Source organism: Trematomus bernacchii, unplaced genomic scaffold (assembly GCF_902827165.1).
Source record: "Trematomus bernacchii unplaced genomic scaffold, fTreBer1.1, whole genome shotgun sequence".
NCBI lineage: Eukaryota > Metazoa > Chordata > Actinopteri > Perciformes > Nototheniidae > Trematomus > Trematomus bernacchii.
This window is the reverse complement of record NW_022988024.1, coordinates 697,630-712,574: the sequence shown is the minus strand read 5'-3', so window position 1 is coordinate 712,574 and position 14,945 is coordinate 697,630. Positions and strand designations below refer to the sequence as shown.

Genomic DNA, 14,945 nt, shown 5'->3' with positions numbered 1-14,945 from the left:
TTATATTCACTATGACCGTTACTATTCCAGTGAGACGAAGTACGTCCGGTGACAGGGAGTGATCCCATGTTAATTTTGTCCAAAAACCAGAGCATTCCCTTATCCGTTGTACCAACCATCGGAGAAGGGGAAAAATCGGCCCGAAGCGCCAATAGTCTGGCCCCTTCTCCCGTTGGCACTCTGTCATTTTTTTGACAATTTTTCAAAACTTCATTTTTGATTATTTTAAGTTATAATTAAGCGTTTTCTTCAATTTTCTTTGCTTTCCACGGGTGGGGGCGCCTGGCAGGCCGCCTATGAGCACCCAAATTCGGCCTGGATCATCCAGGATTTGTGGGCTAAGCTCCATAAACTGACTAAATCACCCAGAGAGGTCACCTTTCTAGCCCAAATATATATAATACAAATACATTTAAATAGTAAAAGGTGCACTTGTGCTCTGCATTACCCGGAATTTTATTTTCATAGCCCCATGATAGTGATTAAAAATCATTTTCATGGGAAAAAGTGTTAAAACGCCTGATTAAATTATATGCAGGACCCCAGTGAGCTCCAGACTATGTGCATTGTGTTGGGGAACCATATAAATGATAGAATAAATGCATTTAAATGCAAAAATAATGATTTTAAATCATTTTAGGGGGACAATTGTGGAGAGGAGCCTGAAAATGACTCTGCAGCAGGCTGCCTATGAGCACCCAAATTCGGCCTTCTTCACGGAACCACGACCCCTTCTGTGGAGGGTATTCTCGTGCCCCTGGTGAGCACACAATGACCCAGGAAAGAGTCTTCAAAACACAGGTAAAAGTGTGTTAAACAGTGGGGTAACATGTTTGAAATGACAGCACACTGCTGCTTGTTGGCAGGCTGACTCACTTGACTTGTCTCACACACACCCAGGGGGGGAGAAAGAGGACACATTGGAGCACACAATGACCCAGGAAAGAGTCTTCAAAACACAGGTGAAAGTGTGTTAAACAGTGGGGTAACATGTTTGAAATGACAGCACACTGCTGCTTGTTGGCAGGCTGACTCACTTGACTTGTCTCACACACACCCAGGGGGGTGAAAGAGCACACAATGACCCAGGAAAGAGTCTTCAAAACACAGGTAAAAGTGTGTTAAACAGTGGGGTAACATGTTTGAAATGACAGCACACTGCTGCTTGTTGGCAGGTAAACATTGTTTAATTGTTTAAGTGTTTTTAAATGTATGGAACAGTGTTTTGTCTCTTTCAAAACTCTCCCGTCATTGGCCGGATACATGGGGACGATTTTATATTCACTATGACCGTTACTATTCCAGTGAGACGAAGTACGTCCGGTGATGGGAGTGATCCCATGTTAATTTTGTCCAAAAACCAGAGCATTCCCTTATCTACGTTAGGCTATGTGTTGTGGACTAATGCATTCAAGTTAGTTCACATTTTAGTTGTTATTGCCCCTGCTGACAATTGTGTGGATAATATGTAGCCTACAGTCAATGGCATTTCACATTTTGCTCTCCAGTGTATGTTATTTTAATGTTGACCCATAATACTATATATCTATATATTTTACAGGAGCATTGTTGAAATTCATAGGTCGAACTAAGCCTGCAGAACCACAAGTCAAGAGGACAGAGGAGCCAGATAGCAGTGGTGACTGAGACAGAATAAATAAGGAGAGAGGGCCCATGCAGAGAGGCAGACATCAGTAGTGAGGAATCAGACCCAAAAGATACGAGGACAGAGGAGCCAGATCGCAGTGGTAAGGAACGCACTGTCATTTAATTTCACTGTCATTTTACTTTTCACATATCACTTTATTCACTATTCAGCTTAGTTATCCTTGCCATGAAGGATTGAATGGATGAATGTTCTATATTATTTTAATGACAGATTGAACCACAGCAATATTGTTTTAGAGATTTTATATGTTTAACTGCTATGCCTGTCATCTCTGCTCTGTGTCATTGTGTTGTCTCCTGGGTTCTGTAGTGCCCGGAGTCTGTCTTTTTATTTTTTTCCTCCCAAACCCCATCCCCTCAGGACGCCTTTTGCCTCCTGTCAGGTCATCATTGTAATAAGAATTTGTTCTTAATTGATTTTCCTGGCTAAATAAAGGTTCTACTACTATTTATTCAGTTATTTTATTACTGGTACTGCTAATTGCATTATGCGTATTGTTGTATATTGTATATACGTATGTATTTACTACTACTACTTACAAAATCGAGGGTTGTAGCTTTGTGTCAGTACATATTTCAGGGTTTTTCTATGCCTTTGTTAATCTAAATTCTAATACTCATAGGCGACTACCACTCCTGCCGATGCCGAGGCCCAGTTCTCCCTTCCCACCACCCCAGGCTCATTGTGCTAGGTAAAACTCTCATTCAATAAAAGTAGTCTTTTAAAGGTGGGGTAGGTAATTTTGGAGAAACCAGCTCGAGATCGCTAGAATTTGAAAATACACAGCCGGAAAAAATGTGCCACTTCCTTACAGAGCCCCTCCTCCAACACACACGAACGCGCACATGACCAATGAGGGCACGAGATAAGTTTGTGCACAGATGGAAGGCTGACAGGCAGGTAGGCCATCCAGTCATTTCAGCCGGGCCGGCTAAAATGATTGGTTGTGCTTTTTACAGTACCATGGCTTCCACAGATGATATTTTTTTATGGATTTTTTGTCAAAGCACTTAAGATATTCATTGCTATCGGGATGTTAAGAGTATTCCATGGAATATAACAAAAAGTGTATCTCGAGCCGGTTTCTCAAACTTACCTACCCCACCTTTAAAGATGAATGCAATTACATTTTTTTAAGTTTTAAACAGAACTGTCACAGATGCAGATGCTTGGTCCAAATTCCATAAAATATACCAACCAGTAGCGCCACACTCAGACGAAAATGTACAAAGCCTATTCTTCCACTATTTGTATTCCCACATTATTCACCAAGCCAGCCCATGCTTTAATATAGATATTATGGATATTGTTATAATTCCTGCTGTCTTTTGTGAACTTGTAATTATTTGTAATTGTTCTGTTCCACAGATGCTGTAGTAAACCACCATCCAGGGACCAAGACATCAGATATAAGAACATCCATTAACACAAGAATTTGTGAGTAAAGGCACGAAAAAAACAAGATTGACGATCAAATAGGGTACAAGACTGTTTGGCCCTGTTCCGGACCTTGTTTTAATGAGTGATCAGCTCATGTTTAAAGTTGTCACCAGGTGAAACAAAAAACAAGATTGTTAAATAGGATAACAGACTGCTCTTTTTGGCCCTGTATGAAATAACAATGCATCATTTATTAACTATACCTATACAAAATGTAATACATTTTCCCTTCATTATGTAATAACACCTCCTTTTGTAATAATTTGCCCATTATGTAGTAAACAAGTTCAATGCAAATATGTAATACATGTCGCCACATTTTGAAATATATTATTACATATTGCTGTGGTTATTACAAAATGAGTTGCAAACAATAACATTACAACTGTTTATTTATTTATTCAACCATGAATCATCCTTAATCATAATTTAAAAATATTTCAGTAGAATATCTTTCATTGGCCAAAACTAGATCAAGTGTTACCATATTCATTAGCCAACATGTATATCAACATCAATTTTGGGATATATTTACAGTTTGGTTATGGTTACATAATGAATATTACAGTTTTTTAAAAGGGCAACTCACGCATTTTGTAATAACCATTGCAAAATGTAATAATTTATTACAAAATGCAGGGAAATTTATTTTATATTGCGTTCAGGCTGTTACAGAATGCAGCAGATTATTACAAAATGTGGGTTTTATTACATAATTACATGAAAATGTTCTTGAGTCATTACATAATGTGTTGTTTATAGGCCTTTTCTTTTATTCTTTCCTTGTCCTTCTTTTAATGAGTATTTTGATAACTGTTACACATTGATAGAAAAAAACAAATTAAGCTTCTCATTATTCAGACTCAGCTCTCAGCGCTTAAGCTTCTTTTAAATGTTGATAAAACCAAGGTAATGCTCTTTTCAAAAACTAAAAAGACACCAGAGCCTGTTTTAGATATTGTAACTACGCAAGGGATAAAACTTGAAGTGGTTACCTGTTACAAATACCTTGGTATCTGGCTTGATGATTGTCTCACTTTTAAACTTCATGTCAATAACCTGCTTAAAAAACTGAGGGTTAGGCTAGGTTTCTTTTCCAGGAACAAGTCCTGTTTCTCACTTGAGGCCAGAAAAAGGCTAGTCACTGTGACCTTTTTACCTGTACTGGACTATGGTGATCTGATCTATATGAATGCACCTGCCCATTACCTGATCAAGTTAGATGCCGCCTATCACAGTGCACTGAGATTTGTGACAAACTGTAAAGCATTAACCCATCACTGTACCCTGTATGCAAGGGCAGGTTTGCCTTCACTAACTGTACGGAAGCTCAGTCACTGGTACATTTTTATATACAAAGCCATGTTAGGGAAACTTCCATCCTACATCTGCTCCCTGATCTCACGGCGAATTGTAAGTGGCTACTGCCTGAGATCGAATGCTGTGGTTTTATTAAATGTGCCAACTGCTTGGACTGTCTTAGGGAAAATAGCTTTTAGATGCGCAGCTCCGCTAACTTGGAACAGTCTGCAAAAGGAATGGAAGCTGAGCAATTTGGTTCCACTAAATGTTTTTAAAGCAAGGATAGATGCTATCCAATCGGAAACTGTTGGAACCTGTAAATGTTACTAGCTATGTAAACTGTAGTCACTGTAAATATGCTGTATGATGTCCTTTTTTGTTTTTCTGTTATGTTTATATGTATTCATGTGGAACCTACTTGTAGCAGGTCACCCTTGAAAAAGAGATCAATGATCTCAATGGGATTCACCTGCATAAATAAAGGTTTGAAATGAAATGAAAGATTTTTTTTATCAGAACATGCATTTCTCCTCATTGTGAACATATATTGCACTCATGTTCAGAATATATGGTACGTACATGGTCTTTTATAAATCTGAATATATATAGTGCATACATGTCCCCATATAATTGTGAATATATAGCGCATACATGTCCCCATATAATTGTGAATATATATAGTACATGTCCCCATATAATTGTGAATATATTCTACATACATGTCCCCATATAAATCTGAATATATAGCGCATACATGTCCCCATATATTTGTGAATATATATAGTACATGTCCCCATATAATTGTGAATATATTCTACATACATGTCCCCATATAAATCTGAATATATAGCGCATACATGTCCCCATATATTTGTGAATATATATAGTACATGTCCCCATATAATTGTGAATATATTCTACATACATGTCCCCATATAAATCTGAATATATAGCGCATACATGTCCCCATATATTTGTGAATATATATAGTACATGTCCCCATATAAATGTTAATATATAGTAAATGTATGTTCACATATATACACAACCAATATATTATATATATTTACATATATTACTCAATATATGGAAAGCGGCAATTACTGATGTATTATCACATATATTACAATATATTATCACAATATATTATTCAATATATATATATATTGTAATATATTAACACAATATATTATTCTATATATCTTCAATATATTTTCAATATATTTTGTAGATATGAATAAATATGTTTTTCATGTTGATTATTAATCAGTATCACTTGGTGTAGCCAACAGCAAGATTTCCTTTATTAAATCTTTTCAATTAACCAGTAAATCAGAAAACAAAATAATGCAATATATTGACAGTTAATATATGGGGAAATATATTTTCTTTGCGTAAGGGGGGTGACGTCACGATTCGCCGAACTGCATTCTGGGAGCAAAGCGTAGCTTTTCTCGCGGTGCTCGCTGCAAAAGTAGAGCAATGTTCTACTTTTGAAGCTGAGGCGGAGGCGTCAGCCAATCAAATCCTGCGTATGCAAATCTGCCAGTACAAGTGCTAGCCAATCAAACCGCGTGTATGCTGAGAGAGCCAGACCGCAGTTCATTTCCTCATATGCCAAAAAATGGAGGAGAAAATAATCGTAGCGGTAGGGAATCACCCGGTGCTTTCAGTCCCTGTTCACCTACCGGGATACAAACCGGAGGAGCCAGGCATGGAGGGGAGGTGGCAGAGATATCCAGTGTACTTCGTTTGAATGGACAGCAGGCATAGACAGTATATTTAGCCACCATGCAATGTTGCATGAAATAGCACCATAGACATTAATTAAAAATCGCTTTTTAGACATTAATGTCTATGGTGAGATTCAGACACCGGAGCCTTTTTAAAGCCTTTTTACCCCGCTGCAAACAGAACCCCCCCCCCCCTTCCCATCACAAACTTTACACAGACCCCCCCTTCCAATTATCAACTCCTGTCTTGTTTCCGCAAACTCTTGTGTCCTGCAGCAGCTAAAAGTTTTGCAAGCCCCCGTTCGTTTAGTACCTAAAATAATAGACATCGCTTTTTCCAGCTGACAAACCCGACTTTCTGGTCACTTCTTCAATTTTCCAGCCCTTGAGGAGAGACACGGGAGATTCATGTGATTGGTTGTTGGTCGCGTTGCTCGCGTAAACTCCCCAAGCTCAAGACACGCCCACCGCCAAGCGGCAACGCACGCCGCCGTGTGTAAGCTGCGTTAGTCCCGCAGTCATCTGGTTCGACCTGACTATGGCTGTGACTGTGTGACTGACCCGAGCCTCGTCGTTCTGATAGCTCCGCCCCTTCGCTCCAACCCCCCTCCCTCCCCCCACATCTACAGGTGAAAATTACTTTTGCGACACATTCATCGCAAGAAGTGTAGCAAAAGTCAAGGCCGCAGATTAGTCGATTTATACTGCCACAGAGCATATTCGTGAAGTTGTAATGACTGATTTGAGAGGTTGTAATAACCAAGTTGCAGTTGTAATGGAAAATATATTTAAAAAATATATATTTTTCTGCAAGTGAACATTTCATCACTAAGTTCATTTTTTTTCTACAAGCTACAAAACCTTTTTTTTTCTTCTGTGACTTCAAATGTGGTTCACAGAAACGGATATGTTATACAAGTGTAAATGTATGCACACAAGCTCAGATTTCTTTTCTGCAAGTGCTCACATCAGGTTTTACACGCTCTCGCATTTTGCACCATATCTACCTTCATATAGCCAAGGCTGCAGGCTTTTTTTCAGTCATAGAATCATGTGTTGGAGCAAGAATTCATTGAAATGAGACCTACTCACTGCATGCATCTTACTGTGGGCCATTGTTACCTTTATGGTTACAGAAATTGAGGCCAGCTACAAAAAATTGCTGTGGCTTTCTGCGACTGTAAACTCAGAAATTGTAGTTGTAAGAATGTGTTTAATTATACAAGTTTCTGTTTGTGCAAACCAACATAACTACTTTCTTGGCCACTTAGGGGCAGCAGAATCTGTAAATACAACATTTTATCCTCTTTTATAAAAAGGACTCTTTCTAAAAGTCTCTTTACCACTGGACAAAAAGCACAATAACACCCAACAACATCTTGACCATACTTTTTCCAGCTGCAAGATGAAATTGACACATGACAAATAATTGGCCTAATTAAAGCAATATTATACAGTATGTAATTATTATACATATATATTTTTATTTAATCGTTTATTTGGCAGGGACAATGCACAGTAATGAACACTTAAAACATTAAAATGTGTCAAGCGTAACAGTGCCAGATTTAGCTTTGAGCTAGTTTCCATCCGCAGTCCCTCACATTAAACATTTAAGAAAATTACAGTTTACAAACATGGTAAAAACAAAATACATGATATGCAAAAAGTGCAAAAGAGCAAGAGCAGCATACACAAGTATTTACCACATGGCAGTACAATATAGCAGCAACGACATATAAAGTGCAAGAAAAGATAAAAGTGCTACGTAAAGTGCAAGAGGAGATACCCCTGTGTTAAAGTGCATTTAGCGGTGATTGCACGTCTGTTTGTCTCTTAACCATTCCCTGAGTTGACCTTTAAAACTATTGAGAGTCGGACAATCCCGTATCTCAGTTGGGAGGCTATTCCACAATGAGCTGCCTTTAATGGAGAGGACATTTTGACCAAAAGTGGTCCGTCTATGGTGGATTTCACAGTCTCCTCTGGTTTCTGACCTAGTGCAGCGTCCAGTGTGTTTTTTGTGGATGAATTCCCCTAAGGGAGGGGGGGCCAGTCCATGTAAACAATTATAAATAAAACACATACTTTTAAAAGACTTAAAATGGTCAAAACTCAAGAAATTGTGTTTTTCAAGGATGGCACAGTGATAGGCCATTTACACTTTTGTTATGACTTAAAGGTGGGGTAGGTAAGTTTGAGAAACCGGCTCGAGAGACACTTTTTGTTATATTCCATGGAATGCTCTTAACACCCGATAGCAATGAATATTTTAAGTGCTTTGACAAAAAATCCATACAAAAATGTCATCTGTGGAAGCCGTAGTGCTGTAAAAAGCACGACCAATCATTTTAGCCGGCCAGCCTTCCATCTGTGCACAAACTTATCTCGTGTTCGTGTGTGTTGGAGGAGGGGCTCTGTAAGGAAGTGGCAGATTTTTCCGGCTGTGTATTTTCAAATTCTAGCGATCTCGAGCTGGTTTCTCCAAAATTACCTACCCCACCTTTAATTTGACGGAAAACTAAAATAAAAAATATTAGGTCAAATCAAATTCATTTAAACCCACGACTCGTAACAATATTTTTACATTCTAGCGTAGCTATTCACACTCACATTTAGGATCTTCCTCAACACTGATTAGTTGCGACCATAGACTGTATAATGGTTGCGACACATAGTTAATGCGGTTAATGAGCAGGTTTGATGATAGGGGCGGCGGTGTCTCATTAATTGTGCTCCGGCTGGGATATGATGAGTTAGTGGCGCGCGAGCTTCACTGAACTGACGCTACTGAGGGGAGCGGCTCGTGACGGAGCCACGTGCGCGCACAGGGGAGGGAGATAAATACAAACGGCGATGAAAAACTCCTGAGGGGATGCTGGGATAAAATTGAGAGCAACACTGGAGAGTACTCAGTATAGTGCATACAGTGCTGAATGAAAGCAGGGAGAGGGAGCTGCAGCAGGATCTGGGACTTCTAAAGAGGAAGCCACTTAACATCTGATGGGAATACATCACTCTACGACAAAAATGTGAGTTTTTTCGAGCTATTTATTGTATTTGTATTAGGAAAAATGCATTTTCTCTTTTATTACAAAATAAGATAAAAGATTTTGTGAAGTAAACCTTTATTGTCACTGTTTTTTAAGGTTTCACTGTGTTTATTCTTGATAAGAACTGTAGAATTGAATAGATACATTTAGTTTAAAGATAATATAATTTATCTATATTTATGTTTCCTTTATTTAGCCAGGAAGGTATAAGAATCTAAATCTTTTCTCAAGGGTGTTCTGGTCATCATATCTCCATTACCAGTGTCTAATAATTATTTTGTATTAATTATTTAAATATTAAAAAACACAACATAAATCATAAAAGAGGAGGCACATAAAGGAAATACCAGTAGAATCCATAATATATTTCAAAGGTTATGTGAAACAGCTATTTTTTTCACACAAGTTTGTGAAAGACCTTTCAAGCTAAGAAGGGATTACTTCCTAGGACCGAGCAATGTGGAGTAAATTAAAATAATATATTATTATTTTATATGATATGGTTGATTATTGGTGCTTTCATTGAATATTCACACATATATAAATTCACACTCATCACTTATTTCCTATTATGAATATCTATTCCAAGATGGTAATTTCCGTATTATATTGATATGCTGTTGTATTTTTAGTTACATTTGCAGCTTATTTCATGCAGAGTGAAAAGAAAGCGAAAAGGCTAATTATGATTTATGTGTTGTGAGTCCTAACTGTTGATTATACATTTACATTGGTGAAAAAAAAGCGCCATTATGCACATTTTAAGTCATAACTAAGATTTGATTGTATTGCAATTTTCAAAACTCAAAGACTCTAACAGTTGGATGGATTATTCTTTGTTGGAAATGGGATAATTTACATGGTTGTCAGGTGTTGTGTTGCTGCAAATTCAATAGCCTGGAGAAACCCTATGCACATTATGTGGTTTGTGATGAACAATCAGCACATCATTCCACACCAGTGAGCAGAGAGATAGCGCCCTACACAGCAGAATGCTCCCTCTATGTCAGCCACTGTATAAGTCTCATAACTATTTTTTAAGTCTTCTTATGCAAATCAATGCAGATAAATATTTTGCGTCAACTCATGAATATATTTTTGCCTTATCTCCCTTTGCCACCAACAGCCTCCATGTAAGCTGAGTAGAAATGCAGACTCCTTGGTGAGGGTCAGAAAATGAACGCCTCTTCCTGCTGTGATCCTGCACTCAGCATGTATCAACACAGCTCAGGGTTTGACCTCAATGCCAGCTGTGACTTGCTGACTCCTCACTGTAACTGGACGTCGGTGGACAGCGCGCTGCAGCTGCCCACCTTTTCGACGGCAGCCAAAGTCAGAGTGATCGTTACCTTCATCTTGTGTGGCATTTCCACTTTCTGCAATTTGGCTGTGCTTTGGGCGGCCCACAGCCACAAGCGGAAATCCCATGTCCGAGTGCTGATAATCAACCTGACTGCGGCCGATCTCCTGGTTACCTTCATCGTGATGCCCGTTGACGCGGTTTGGAACATCACAGTCCAGTGGCTGGCTGGCGACCTGGCCTGCAGATTACTGATGTTCCTCAAGCTGCAGGCCATGTACTCCTGCGCCTTTGTCACAGTGGTGATAAGTCTTGACAGACAGTTGGCTATACTCAACCCTCTGGCCATCAGCATGGCCCGGAGAAGGAACAGGGTCATGCTGACCGTGGCTTGGGCTATGAGCGTCTTGTTCTCGATCCCCCAGGTAAGGCGTGGTAACACTGGTTTGACAAGACAGCTGTTTACCGCTAGTAAAACACTGAGACTATTAAAGGTAGGGTAGGTAAGTTTGAGAAACCGGCTCGAGATACACTTTTTGTTATATTCCATGGAATGCTCTTAACATCCCGATAGCAATGAGTGCTTTGACAAAAAATCCATAAAAAAATGTCATCTGTGGAAGCCGTAGTACTGTAAAAAGTACGACCAATCATTTTAGCCGGCCCGGCTAAAATAACTGGATGGCCTACCTGCCTGTCAGCCTTCCATCTGTGCACAAACGTATCTCGTGCCCTCATTGGTCATGTGCGCGTTCGTGTGTGTTGGAGGAGGGGCTCTGTAAGGAAGTGGCAGATTTTCTCCGGTTGTGTATTTTCAAATTCTAGTGATCTCGAGCCGGTTTCTCAAACTTACCTACCCTACCTTTAAGTGTCTCATAGAGAAAGTGCTGGGTTAAAGGAAAGGTCTATCGCTCTCGTGTTTCTCCATATAAAGAGCAGGGTATATGCAACAGATTATTGGATCTGCATGCATTTTCTCAGTCTTATAGATATATTAAACTGTGGGCAAACCACACATCCTAGAAGCATTTTGAATGAGGCTTTACATGTATTTGACATACATTGTTAAACATGGTTCATCATTCCCTTTTTATCTCAGCATTTACATAAAATGTGGCTATTCGTAGGGGCTTTGCTTCAAGAAAACCTACTTTTTGATTAGAAGTGCCCAAAGGTTCTCGGTGTTAGGGATTAAAGGCTCTATAGTTTAGTAACATAAGGATGGGAATCCCTAATCCTGGAAGTATAGCTGCTTCACTGTAAACAGTGAGAGATATGGCAGCCTGGCATTATACTGTTGCTGGTGTTGTGACAATATTTGATGTGTGGCGATATAATCCAAGTTCAATCGAATCTTCAAACACAAACTAATTGGTGTAGAATTCTGCAAAATACTGGATTATATGGAGATGAAAATGTCTGAAGAACAGATTTTTGATTAGCACCAATGTATCCGTGTACAATGGTTTGTTTGATATCTAACAGAAATGTAATCCTTATCTTTTGTGCGATGCCCAGGAAAAACATTACAATTTCTGCCTGTTACACGAATACACTTCCACATTCTCAGGAAACAACTTGGTTATGTGTAAGTAACAAAACGTCTTGGTTAGGAAAACATTGTGGCATGGGTTCAAATTACGGAAGTGACGTGACTGTTACCTGACAAATAAATGAATTCTGCATACAAACAACGGTTAGCTGAAAGATAGTCGGGTGTTTCTTATATAAAAAAACAGGTTGCCACTTTCTGAATCTCTTTTCGTGTAACAAAAACCACTTATCAGAAAAGGAACTGATGTTACAGTACACCTTTCTTACTTCTTTGTCTTCCAGTAGGTTCAATCAATCGTGTCCACAGGTATGGAAAATTCTGTAGAGCAGCTTGCTTGTAGTTTTCAGAAAAGTAGAGCACACCAATAAGGCAGTCATCTCCCTAGTCAACAAAAGTCTAGTACGTTATTTGTGTGCAAGGCTTGTGGATTGTTGAATGTCAATTTTACATTTTTCAAGCTGGCTTGCTTTAAAATCCTGTAAAAAGGGTCTTAAATATGCATTGAATTGCTACCTACAACAAGATGTTCTGTATAGCTGTAAGCTGAATGTCCTAGCCAAACAACATCTTCACCATTTGACACAAAACACTGTTCAGATAGTTAGATCTATGATTTGTTTTTCTGATTTTCTAAGTGTATTTTAAATTGTAATGTTACAAGAGAAAACAAATGTTTTTCTTCTCCATAATACATAAACACATTACTACTTTACACGGAACACTTGTCTTTGGAGGTAAGTGATACGACCTACTTGAACATAATAAAAGGAGGCGTGTGGCGCAGTGGATAGAGCCTTGGTGTTGGGATCAGATGGTCACAGGTTCAAACCCCACTGCAGTCAGCATGTCGTTGTGTCCCTGGGCAAGAAACTTCACCCCAAATTGCTTCTGTGGGGATTGCCCACAGTATTGAGTATGTAAGTTGCTTTGGATAAAAGAGTCTAACAAGTAACATGTAATGTAATGCCTTGGGATACTGTCACACCACCAGAACACCATTATTATATAATGCTTTAATCCTTCTAACTCACCTCTGCCAAACAGACAGGGGGAAAATAAAGTACTGCAAGACCAATGGTGTCCAGCAGAATGCAATGGATAACTTTTTCATTTTTAACTCCTCAGATTTTTATTTTCCATAATGTGACCATCACGTATCCAGCCAACTTTACTCAGTGCACCACTAGGGGGAGCTTTGTCACTCACTGGCAGGAAACAGCCTACAACATGTTCACCTTCTCCTGCCTCTTCCTGCTGCCGCTGGTCCTAATGATTATCTGCTACACCAGGATCTTCATCCAGATCTCTAGACGGATGTCAAAAAAGAACTGTAAGTTCAAAGCTAATCCTGATTGGTCAGAACATAGTATATTTGATAGATATTTTAGTAAATATGTTAATTAATATTCAACTCTCTTTATTTCCTCCAGTTTCGCCAAACGAGCCAAATCTCCGTTGCTCAAAGAACAACATCCCCAGAGCTAGAATGAGAACTCTGAAAATGAGCATTGTCATAGTGATCAGCTTCATAGTCTGCTGGACTCCGTACTACCTGTTGGGTTTGTGGTACTGGTTTTCCCCCGACGACCTGGAGGGAAAAGTCTCCCACTCCCTCACCCACATCCTGTTCATATTTGGGCTTTTCAACACCTGCCTGGACCCCATCATATACGGCCTTTTCACCATACGCTTCCGCAAGGGGCTGAGAAGCTGCTACCACAAAACAACAGTGACGTCAGATCGGGAAAATAGCAGGGTGATATTGAAATGTACTGAGCCTGTTTTGCCCTCTAATAGAGGAATGGCCCCTGTTGACACGGACAGCAACTGTGAACAGACTGAGTCAACGTGACTTTACCCTTTGGTTTGTTGACTATCGTTTTTAAGCCACAAGTTCTAGAGCCATCGCCATATTGGTTTTGAGAACCAGTGGAGTGCATCAGCTGGGCGTAAAAAAGTAGGTCTTAACTCTAACGTCGGGCTTAGCTACTTCCAACTTAGTGATTCGAATTTACACCGAGTACACCAAGCCTGACTAGTCACGGTCATAGCTGCACCTAGTCTTAAGATGCGCGTCCACGTCAATACACACAAAACAGTAATTGTTGCCAAGCAACACACGTCTACATAATTTAACACTCAAACTTCTCCATTCAAAGCAGCCCGTTAGCGTAAAATCTGAGCGCAATCAGCACCTGCAAGGTTGGGGAGAGCACAGCGTTTCTGTCTGATCCATGCTGTAGTTGAGGGGAGATCTCCTCGATTAATTCTAAAAGGGCATGTGTACCGAAACGAAACCTCTCTATCAGCTCACTGTCCGAATAGATGTCCAGTGGGTTTGTTCGATCACGGACGACTCTCTCTTGTCTTAATGCCCTTTCGTTGTTAAACCTGTAAACAAGACGCACTGCCATCGTTATTTTCCTTCTTGCCTGTTTTACGTTACAATTCATACTACTCTGTCTTTCCGATTTAAGCCTGCTCCATATTTGGCGTAAAAGTTACACCCAGGCGCAATGCATACAGGGCTTAAATCTAAGTGGTGTACTAGTCATAACTTTAGTTTGGTCTTAACCTTCGGTTCTACGTCGGACTTAGAATTACGGCCAGTCTTACACCCAGCTGGTGCAATAGGGTGTTAATGGGCCTTTACGTGATTAACAGGTTGCAGAGGTAGCAACTTAGTCAAGCTCTAAAGCATATCCTGCTTCATCGCCTATTTAACTCATCATCAACATCATGCTGTAATAAAGGAGACTTGAAACTAGTGATTAGGGCCGTAAACTCATTAGAAAAAGTTCTACTGAGGAGATAAATCAAGTGAGAAGTAGAGTCATTTTCTCATAGACTTCTAGACAATGAGAACAGTGGAGTCGCCCCCTGCTGGATATTA

General features: G+C 39.5%; 1 protein-coding gene across 1 annotated transcript; it reads left to right on the top strand.

Annotated features, from left to right (window-relative positions):
* Positions 1-10,367: 10,367 nt before the first annotated feature.
* Positions 10,368-13,904, top strand: LOC117472259 (putative gonadotropin-releasing hormone II receptor). The gene is made up of 3 exons (XM_034117434.1): positions 10,368-10,922; positions 13,178-13,382; positions 13,483-13,904. Exons 1-3 carry the CDS (start codon positions 10,374-10,376, stop codon positions 13,902-13,904), a joined length of 1,176 nt encoding a protein of 391 aa, XP_033973325.1. The 5' UTR covers positions 10,368-10,373.
* The last annotated feature ends 1,041 nt before the right edge of the window (positions 13,905-14,945 follow it).

Excerpts from the sequence above, each read along its gene's own strand:
- LOC117472259 (XM_034117434.1), top strand. The coding sequence starts at position 10,374 with ATGAACGCCTCTTCCTGCTGTGATCCTGCACTCAGCATGTATCAACAC. Across the intron at positions 10,923-13,177 it reads TCTTGTTCTCGATCCCCCAG|ATTTTTATTTTCCATAATGT; the intron begins GTAAGGCGTGGT and ends TTAACTCCTCAG. Across the intron at positions 13,383-13,482 it reads ACGGATGTCAAAAAAGAACT|TTTCGCCAAACGAGCCAAAT; the intron begins GTAAGTTCAAAG and ends TATTTCCTCCAG.